The following is a 10,798-nucleotide window of genomic DNA, read 5'->3' on the forward strand; positions in this document are numbered from 1 at the left end:
CGCTAATCTGCCTGCACTCGCCGAAGTGTCGGTTATTACACCTACGGCAAAATGGGACTTGGTTTCGGCCACCATCACCTTGTCTCTGGCCTCGAGCGCCTCCATAAAACCTACCTCCACGTCCTTGTCCAGAGGCACTGAAACCACCACTAGACGAACTCGAACTAGCACCACCCCTTTTAAAGTTCTGAGTTTGGCGAGGCCCAAGCGATGTTTGACCTTTTCCTTTGTCGTCTTTCTTCTGATTGCCGTTTTTCTCTTCGTCACTGTCACTTGACATATTCTCTGAGTCCTCTATCCTCAACAGTATCTCGTAAAAATCCTGGTAGGACTCACAGTGAGTAGTAGTGGCCATAGAACGCCATCTCTTTCTAGTGCCCAAACGAAAACGACGAAGCATCTCCGCCGGATTACCAGCGACATCAGGATAGTAACGAGACAAATCAGTGAACTTACGATAATACTCGTTAGCCGTCATCTTTCGCTGTTTCAACTCAGTGAATTCCTGTTTCTTACGGTCAATATACTCAGGGGGTACGAATCTCCTCTGAAACACATCCTTGAAAACATTTCAATCGGTCCTCTAAGCTGGAGTCAACCTACGAAGTTCTTGTTCCCACCAAGCTGCAGACTCCATCTCCAGAAACCAAGAGGTTGTCTCGACCCACCTCTCCAAAGGAAGGTTCCCCTGGTTATGTAACACACGGAAAGTCTTCTCTATGTGTTCCAACCAACGTTCTGCGCCTTCGTGACCCTCGTTACCTTTAAACTTATCCAACTTCAAATTATACATAGTTTCCAGAGGAGTTCTCTGGGGAGGGCGCATCACTGTTTGAAGGGCTGTGGCAATCACTTCCCCCAACTGAGTAAGATCAGGGAAACTAGACTCATATGAGCGACGTGGTTCCCGACGAGGCGGCATGATTCTGACAGAAGACACCAACTATTAGAATACTCACAAAGACACAGGACTGCCAAACCTAGGCTCTGATACCAAGCTGACACACCCCGACCGAGATCAGGGCGTGCTGGCCGTCACACGAAGGTGACGTAGCCATGTACGCATGCGGAAGCTAATGATATAGTAATATAAAAGCACTAATAATTAAAAACCTAATAGCATACAAAGTACTAGTGTATGTGAGACACAATTCAGAGCAAGTCTACAACAGTCTGAAAGGAAAAGATACGACATATATACACCCGAAGGTGACCCTACAATGGTGAGTGTCTGTCAGAAATGCCGGGACGCCCTCTGGGATAAACCACCGAACTTGCTAGACCACTAGAACCTGGAGGGGCGCAAAAACAAAAGCGTGAGTGGGCAAAACAAAGTTCTTTGAAAACTCTTTAGCAAAATACATTCTAACCCCTCGCCGTAAAACCTGTATACTTCCCAGAAAATGAACATATATACGTATGTATAGGTATGCCAATCATGCTCTGCAATATGCCATTCATGCTCTGCAATATGCCATTCATGCTCGAGAATATGCCATAACGGAAACTCATAATCAAATATAAATACTCAAGCGTAATTCACATCATTAACATATAATCTAGCGGCCGGGAGTCACCTAACGTGACCTGTACGACTGCATCTAGAGCTCCACTCTCAACTCAATAACTGAATCTGCACACGAGTCGGAACCACCTAACGTGGTCTGTACGACAGGCTGGGTGTAATATATATATGTATGCTCTAGTGCTACGATCACGTGAAGCTGTGCGATAAATCGCGGGTCACCTACAAGTCGGAACCACCTATTGTGGTCTGTACGACAGGCTTGCACCTATCTTGGATCCAAGGCGAGCATGCGGTGCTGGTGAACATACACGTGAAGGCTGTGCCCTGGCCTCGGGCGGGAGCACTAACACCGGGGGTGCAGATTATGAGCTCTCTAAACATTTCAAACTACTATTGCATAATAAACAGGAATGCATAACCACATGAATACCGCTTACCTGGCACTTACCTGTGCGTCCACAGCACCAAATACACATTTATATATATATGTATGCCACTACTAATACATGCGATGATGCGTAAACAACATTCATACGATGCATGGTATAAAACAAATAACATTTTCTATTCTATTTCTGGGAATTTAGATGTATATAGGTATATACGGAAAACAAAAACCCACTCACTGATAATTAGAAGGGTCGTAGCCCCCCTGCCTCGAGTGTGAACGCTCGTCCTCGGAAAACGAATCACCTATACGCGACAAAGTTACGAAAACGTTAATTTAAAAGCACCTAAGCAACTTCTCGTAATAACTTCTCATACATTGCTCAAAATGGACAAATGAATATACCAACGTGACCTACACAACCTCAGGATCACACCCATATTTTTAGAAATATTTTTGGACCACGCACGCGCCCCCACGCGCCTGAACAAGCACGGACCTACGCGCCCCCACGCGCGGCCACGTGCACTGCACACTGACGGCATCAACTGACGCCGTCAGGAATATTCCGTTAAACTGACGGAATATTCCGTTAGACTTAACTGACGCCGTCCATTGCCGTTAGGAATATTCCGTTAAACTTAACGGAATATTCCCCTGTCTTCTCCGGCGAGACGCCGGCGCCGGAAAACTGGGTAATTTTCAAACTAAGTTTTCTCCTTCGTTTTTCAACCATTTTTCACGATTCAAACGCCAAAATGAAGCTTAGGACTAGTAGAATCACGATAGACTAGTTTCAAGGGCTAAAAATTGCTAGATCATACCTGTCCACCACTTCCAAAAGTCGGCCAACTTTAAACTTAGCCTTCCCGACGTCAAAACTCGTCCAACGAACTACTCCGAGGCTCCTTGGGACCTCACAAACACATCTACAAGCTTAGAATCTCCTAAAACAAGCTAGATTAGGTTTGCATGAACAGTGCTCAAATCGGCCATGGTGATATCGACGTGAAAACGTCAAAGTTCTTACCTGGAAATGGCACCTTTGAACTCCTCTCAGCTCCACGAACACGATGGTGGTCTTAGTTTCTTGATTGGTGAAAGTTTGAGTAGGTTTGTGTGTATGTCCGTGTGTTGGATGAAGAAGAAGAAGATGAACTCGGGAAGGAAGAGAGAGAGAGAGAGTGTGAGAGACAGAGTGACAGAAAGTGAGGGAAAGAGGGAGGGAATCCCGGGAGAAAAGAGAGTGTATGAGTGTGTGTGGTCCCACAACACCACACTACACAAAACTACACGTACGTTTAACGAACTAGGGGGTAAAATCGTAAATTCAAATGTACGTTTTAATAATCCTGGGACGGGATGTTACACCCCACATTTTTTTACCTACACTCCACTCCACATTTAAAAAAAAAAAATTTTTACTCAATGAAACCAGGTTGAAGAAGAATGTGGGGTTGATAGAACGTCCCCATGAATCATTGGATTGAAGATTTTCATTGTATGTACAAAACAACCAATCATATGTGCATCTGCGAGAGCTTTCGGTATCACAGCCAAAGAGGCAAGTAGCTTGACTTGGACGCTCCTCTCCTTCCCTTCCTGTTTGGGTGTAATTTGAAGCGCCATAATGAGAGTCCGTAAATTTTGAGTCCCCTCTGTGAAAATCGTCATAACAAGGCATATTTGTTGATTTCATACGGAGATGAAGTTGTAGTGGTACGGTGAATGAAAATCAGGAGGTTATTGATCAATATACCTGTGTTGTAAAGTTGTGATCAATGTGTTTGTGATTTCATTGATTTAGGTTTTGTACTACAATAGAGGATGAGATTGATTTTGAGAGTTGAAGAAAAATAATTGTAGGATATACATGTTAAAGTTGTGATTTGGGGTGTATTTAGGTTTTTTTATTTAACTTTATGAAGTTAAAATTGTCATTGCACATTTGAGGTGGATTTAATATTATATGGGGTGCTAATAAAAAAAACTTTTTAAAATCCAATGAAATTAAAAAAAAAAGTGAAAATTGAAGAATAAATCACAAAGGGAAGTGTTATTGACACTCCAAAAATCTTATTCTACACTACTCACAAGTGTTTTTTTCTTTCTTAATATAGAAAGTTTGAAATATAAAATAAGATTTTTAAAGTGTTAATAACAATTCTCATGAAAAATTATAGCATTTGTGAAGCTGCGTGGCAACTGTCGTGGTCTGCCACTACAGAGAGAGAGACAGAGAGGGGAATCGCGAGAGACAGAGATAGTAAGAAAAAAGAGAAAAGCCGCGTTCATTCACACAAATCCCCGGAAAACTATCCAACGCCCTCCTCCCTCCCTCTCTCTCACCCTCCCCATCACCCGATCGCCGCCAATTCGTCCTCGCCATCTGAAACCCAATTCCCCCTTTCCTGCAGAAAATTTCATTTTTTTTCCCTCCCCCTCAAATTACACGCAATCTGTAGATCATATATCAAAATTATACAAAACACAGATTTTTAAAGTTCGTAATTTTCTCAGAGTTTTTCTTAGCTCGATCAAACCCACCTTTTCTTTTCCGAAAATTCGATTTCTTTGTAGCTCAGTTGTGACCAATTTCTGTCGAATTCCTATATGGACGAGTTCGGTGTGTTGACGGAGCGATTTGGGTTGAAGCCCCAAGGAAAATCTGCTCCGATGGCCTCATCGAAACGACCCGCCGCCGCCAATGACGCTCAATCCTGGGACTTCGGGGTCGGTTCGGGTGTAAGCACCAAAACGTCGTCGTACTCCTCCGGATCTCCTCCCGTCAATCCCAATTCCGATTACGCGTCCTTCTTTGATGGTCCGAACGGGCTTTTCCAGTCGAGCTCTAACGACAAAACACGCAGCTTTGGAGGATTGGACGACTACGACGACATCTTCACCGCACCCAGTAAGCCAGTAAAGCAGTCGGGTGGCTCTTCTTTCAATTTCGACTCGATGTTTGTGGGTTCGAATGCGAAAACGTCGTCGTTTGGTGGCTATAATGATGACTACGACGTGTTTGCTGGAATGCCTGGCCTTAAGAGCTCTAGTTCTGGTAAGAGTAGTGCAAAAGATGATGACATTTTCGGGTCATTTGCTTCCGGTTCGAAGCAGAGTGCTCCGGTTGATGACTTGCTGGGTGATCTTAGCGGAGTGAGACAAAAATTGCAAGGATTGAACGTGAAGAACGATAGAAATGTTAATTCGGCCGGAAAGGTGGCCAAGAAGGGAGGCGATTTTGATGATTTGATTCCGGGGTTTGGTGGAAGCACCCCTTCCAATAATGGGTATGTTTGTTTTGATCAACCGAATGATAGGTTAATCAGTTAATCAATTTTTTTTTATGTCGTCTTAGTTTAATGTCAATTGATGATCTTCTTTTTATGGCTAGCTTAATCATTAAAAGATGGGATTTCATTAGATTTTTCGTAATTTTGGTGATACATTGTGTTGTTTTTTTCCAGTTTAACATTCCATATATAATGCAGCACAGTTTAGTCTCGTCGCTGTCTCAGCCTACTGCATTTACTGTTGTAAATTACTCTTATACTTCTGTTGAATGAAAATGGAAATGTTGTTCAAATGTGCGTGTTACCTTGGTTTGTTCTCGGATGTGATTACTCCGACTTACTTGATCATAGCAAGTTGTATGACTTTTGTGTATGGATGCCATAATGTAGTTACTAATGTCCCTATAAGTAACCTGGGTAAGAAACGCAGATGTTCTCATTTTAAAATCTTTATGTTCAGAGCACCCGAAAATCGTCCTCGGCCATCAACCGTTCATTCAACTAAATCAAACTTCGGTTCATCTATGGACGACCCCTTTGTGGTGTTAGAGTCAGTTTCTACTTCAGCTTCAACACTTGGATATGATTCCTCCGATATTTTTTCAGAACTGGAACAGATCAGTAAGCTCAGCAATTCTGGAGGAGCAAAACCCGGCGTTTCATCAAATAGTTCCACAAAGTTGAAATCCCCTCCAAAGTCAGCACAAGCTTCAAAGGGAGATAAAGGTTTTCCTCCTTCCTCAAGTTAAAAAGCAAAGTTGAATTTTATTTTTCCCTTCATTACACGCTTAATTGATTGCAGAAAGGAGCTCTGGTGTGTCTTCTATTGATGAACTTGAGGAATTTGCCAGAGCTACGGTGCGAAATAATGCAACTGGACGCACAAATGTTCCTTCTCATGAAGAAAGGGTAGAGACCTCAGCCACCAGACGAGGCAGATTGATTGAAGATGATCTAATGGGTTTCAGATCAAACAGTGTACCAAGGTCAAAACCTACAAATTTGGTGAGAAGCATAACTTTAGTAAGATGCTATTTCCAACACCAGTGACTTATGTAGTTACTTAACTCGTGCAATTTCCAGGACTCAGTATTTGATTCGCAGACAAACAACAGAGGAAGACCTACGCCCCAAAGGGCATCTGTTACCTCAAATAGCATGAAGAAGTCTTCATCTGCAACTGGTCTTTTTGATGGCCTTTTTTCGATGGATGGAGGTAATTAGTTGTTAAAAGTTCTACTTCATTTGTAGAAAAGCCTCTTGTTTTGCCGATTTCTATGATATTATTGTTTGCATCAGCTTCCACTGGGTTTGTAGAATTTGAGGAAGTTGAAGGCGAAAGTGAAGAAAGACGAAGAGCCAGATTGGCACGTCACCAGAGATCACAGCAGCGTGCGGTCTGTGTTTCTCTCTCTTATCACTTTGCTGTTTTTCTTTTATTGCTCTTCTTTGTCTCTTTTTGTGTTTTGATGACTGCAAAAGGAAGGTCCATACAAATGAACTAGCTAAAGTGAGGAGCAGATAGAGAGAAGTTACTTGGAAAAGGACACAATAAACAAACATGAATTGTACAAGACCTTTTTTATTCTAAAATTTACTATACCTTCGGGGTTTGTTTCGTTCTTTTGACCCCTTTCCATGTTATTACCTGCACTACGATAATGCAATGTTCGCAATTTGAGCATAATGTTACTCAGTCATAAGCTAGGTGAAAAACAGTTATTAAAAATTAAATGTTATTTATCCTCGTAAGGTTCAGCTACATCATCTTGATGCTGGATCTAAGATCTATAGAACATAGATAATGTTCATGATGGACTGGCCTGCGAATTTATTGTAGATTTAGGCTTAACTATTTTTGTATCTATACTCTGGCATAATTTGACTGTTCTTTTCCTCCTTAATTAGTTGCAAGCAGTGGCTGATATGAACCAACGTGATAGAAAGACTCGGCAGGAGCAAGAAGATAGACGTGTAAGTATTATTTAATCCATTGCATTGGCATGTATTTCATGATTTTGTGCATGGGGATTCTTTACAAATTGGTTGGTTATCTATCTTCAATCTTAAAATATGCTGTAAATTATATCTTTTGGGTCTAGGAGTGGCTTGTATTTCGTGCTTTTATATGGTTTTGTTTTTACATCACCGTTGTTATATTTATTGACCTAGTTGTATTATTCATATTGCTTTGCAGAGAATTGCCGAGAATTTGGATATTAAAATAAAGAGCTGGTCTTATGGGAAAGAAGGCAATATGCGTGCATTACTGTCATCCTTGCAATCTGTATGTAATATTACATAGAAGTATGCTTTGAATATTTTGCATAAACTATAGTTTTTGAGTGCACCATAAATGATCGGCTGTACTTTGTCTTCCCCTTTTCTTTGTTTTTTGAACATCTTACTATAAAAGTCTAAACGGTTTTTTAGTTATCTTTCACTTGAATTCTGAGCTTTATAAGATTTCAAAATTACGCGTTCACAACATCTGAAGGCAGTATGTTAGAGTTGCGTGTACAATGACGTCTGAAAGAAAATTGAAACTTTCACTTGCTTTCTTGTACAATAATGTTTGACCTTCGATTTTTGAGTTGTTTAGAATTTGGGCCTTATTTGCGTCATCACCCAAGATGTCATAAAACCTTTTGAGTACCAACTAATTTGTTCTTTTCGGGAATGATGAACAGGTCCTTTGGGCAGAATCTGGATGGGAGCCCGTTTCATTGACAGATTTGATCACTTCTGGTTCAGTCAAAAAGGTTTATAGAAAGGCCACATTGTGTGTCCATCCTGATAAGGTTCAACAGAAAGGTGCTAGTCTGGAACAAAAATATACTGCAGAGAAGGTTTTCGATATCCTTAAGGTACCTCTATCAACGCATCAAATATTTAATACAAGCAAAGTATCTATATTAAGGCTTTATTAAGCGTTGGTTTCTTACTGGAACAGGAAGCTTGGAACAAGTTCAACAAGGAGGAACTCTCTTAATATTTTATACGACGATCATTCTTTAGAGCTTGATACGTTTAGCGTTCACAAAGGTTTCTCTTTGGGAGCGACGAAGCATGTGCTGTCGAAATTGCCGGTTTGCAGCTGTAAAGCAGGATGAGATGAATTTCGCTTCCGTTTTCTATTACAAATTTACAAGACTTTCATTTTTATCTGTAAAATCCCTGGTGAGGACTACTTTCGTTTATGGTTTTGTATATTAACGCTGTCACGAAAATATTACGAATGGGATGTAATGAATCTCTGGCATCCCGATTGTTATGATATTGAGAACTCCAGTTCATCATCCCGCACCTCTGCGTTGGTGTAGCTACAGTTGTCTTGTGTGAGAGAAATGAGGAGTTGACCAGAGAGATTCATGTTTACAAATTTTCTGTCAACAATTTCCATGTCCGACCGGATGTGGATTTTCCTTTGTTGTCATTACTGGTGCATTTAAAGTTTGCCGAACACTAGTGATGTGGTAGAAACTAACACAAATTAAAACCCTCTTTTTGATAGTTGTATACAAAAGTGGGGTCGTTCTAGGCCGGGGATTATGAGGGATGCTAATCTACACTAACTTGACTCAAAAACTGAAAACTAGACTCAAATAACACAAAACAAGCACAAAACAAGCACTAAGGGGTGATTTGGACAAAAATCCAACTAAATTGACACGAAATACTAAGGGGGGCTTGTTTGGATGAAAATTGACTTAAAACTAATAAGTTGCAGAACTAAGTAAAGGTTGCACGAAATTAAGGTGACTTAAGGGGGTGAAAAGCTAGCTAGAGGGTCCTTCTCCACACATGACACATATGCATACAAATCAATTTCCAGTTATTATTCCTATAAACCATGAATGACAATGCCCCAAGTTAACCGTTAACTGCACAAATTAACCATCAAATTTTCCTAAATTCATTGAATTGAACTTAGCGACGCAACCAAATTATTCTTATCAAGTTCCCTATATGAACTGCATAATAGAGATACATATCAAAGATCATTAAGTTATGTGAAAATCATAAGCATTGACATGACATTCGTAACTATGAACTGCATGATACTCCTGTCAGGAATTTACTTAACGCGATCGTGACTAGCAACCTCCACTACTTGTAAATATAAGTTCATAACTATTAGGTGAAACTCCCTTATATTTTAGCATCAAATTCATGCATGCAAACTAAGTGGGCCCTCTCAATCAACACACAAAAATAAGTTATCAATCAAACAGTTAAGTAAATTGCATTCACGATTTATGAAACAATAACTGGATGTAATCCATTCATATCACATATATGTTCATGGCTTTGAATTCACCTCTAGCTAAAGCGAAATTAGTTCCACATGTCTATCATAACTGAAAACCAAATTAAAGCAAACATTGAACTAAAACTAAGGATAGAATACAACTAGAAATGCTCCAGCAATCCAAAGGCCTTGAATGGCAGGCACGGCTCCAAGCTCTCCTTCCTTACAAAGTTACGGCACAAAGTGTTTAATTTCTAATTTTTAGGCTCTTGTGTCTATTATGTGGTAGATGTGGGTATTTATAGGCTAGGGGGCATGGCAAGGTTGTGTTGGAGAAGGATTACACACTCCAATCCCACAAGGAAAAGGCTAATTCTATGGCAGAAACCAGGGAGAATAAAGAGAGGGTGGTTGCGGCAGATTCTTAGGGGAAAGGATAAGGTAAGGTGCGGCATAGATTTAGGCTTCTAGAATTTTGATATTAGGTGTTCTAATGTGAAAATAATTCCCCTATGCAGCTGGAAATAAGGTAGGATAGGATTAGGATAAGGTTAGGATAAGATAAGATAAGATTTTGGATAATGTTCCTTCTATTTAGCTGATTCCTTATCTTCTATGTCTTGAATTAATTTCTTCAACTCTTTAGCACATTCCTAGCCTGTTTTGATCTTCAAAAACGTCCATCCACCTCGCTTCATGCATGTGCTATCCATTCCAAGCCCAAAACTGCTCTAAATTGCCTTTTCTTGCCACTTTTGCCATTTGAACCTACAAACACACAAAAATAGCTTCAAACACTCTAATAAATATAAACTAACTGAGTAAATGCAAGGAAATAGGCTAAAAAAGTTGCATAAATATGCTTCTATCAAATTCCCCCACACTTAGCTTTTGCTAGTCCCCTAGCAAAACAAAGAAAGCAAAACACAACCTAAACCTTCCAACAACTACCTCAGGAATTTCCAATGAAACATGACATGTTAAAAATCACTGCTCACATAGATTTTAGCTATCCTTACCCTCGAGCTCATACTTAATCGCAGTCACCACTCACTTGCTCGCATTTAATCAATTAAAACAACATTTTGAATGTAGTAACATGTTGTAGAGAATCCCTCAATTCCTCACCGGATATACTCTCTATTTTCACACAGATTTTCTGACTACACTCCATATACTAAGTATATGTGAGAAGATTGATGTAAACATGTAGACTAGCACTCACATATGTTATAACGAAGAAGGCACTTTCTGGAATTATTAATACAACATGTAAATAATCTCATGAATGGAATGCCACTACTTAGAAGTGAGAACTAGGGATACCATATGCT

The 10,798-nt window shown here is 40.2% G+C and overlaps 1 protein-coding gene across 2 annotated transcripts; it reads left to right on the forward strand.

The window, feature by feature from the left end:
• The first annotated feature begins 4,148 nt into the window (after positions 1–4,148).
• LOC137737211 (auxilin-like protein 1) lies at positions 4,149–8,511 on the forward strand. Of its 2 annotated transcripts, none has more exons than XM_068476640.1 (9): positions 4,149–5,209; positions 5,673–5,938; positions 6,015–6,217; positions 6,296–6,428; positions 6,530–6,609; positions 7,121–7,186; positions 7,410–7,499; positions 7,903–8,079; positions 8,166–8,511. In XM_068476640.1, exons 1-9 carry the CDS (start codon positions 4,530–4,532, stop codon positions 8,202–8,204), a joined length of 1,734 nt encoding a protein of 577 aa, XP_068332741.1. In that variant the 5' UTR covers positions 4,149–4,529; the 3' UTR covers positions 8,205–8,511. The 2 variants fall into 2 exon arrangements, with proteins under 2 accessions (XP_068332741.1, XP_068332732.1); XM_068476631.1 differs by having other exon boundaries at positions 4,150–5,209; positions 6,512–6,609.
• Positions 8,512–10,798: the final 2,287 nt, after the last annotated feature.

Source organism: Pyrus communis, chromosome 1 (genome assembly GCF_963583255.1).
Source record: "Pyrus communis chromosome 1, drPyrComm1.1, whole genome shotgun sequence".
Taxonomy (NCBI): Eukaryota; Viridiplantae; Streptophyta; class Magnoliopsida; order Rosales; family Rosaceae; genus Pyrus; species Pyrus communis.

Coding starts and splice junctions, on each gene's coding strand:
- LOC137737211 (XM_068476631.1), top strand. CDS start 4,530: ATGGACGAGTTCGGTGTGTTGACGGAGCGATTTGGGTTGAAGCCCCAA. Junction 5,210..5,672: donor AGCACCCCTTCCAATAATGG/GTATGTTTGTTT, acceptor CTTTATGTTCAG/AGCACCCGAAAATCGTCCTC. Junction 5,939..6,014: donor AGCTTCAAAGGGAGATAAAG/GTTTTCCTCCTT, acceptor AATTGATTGCAG/AAAGGAGCTCTGGTGTGTCT.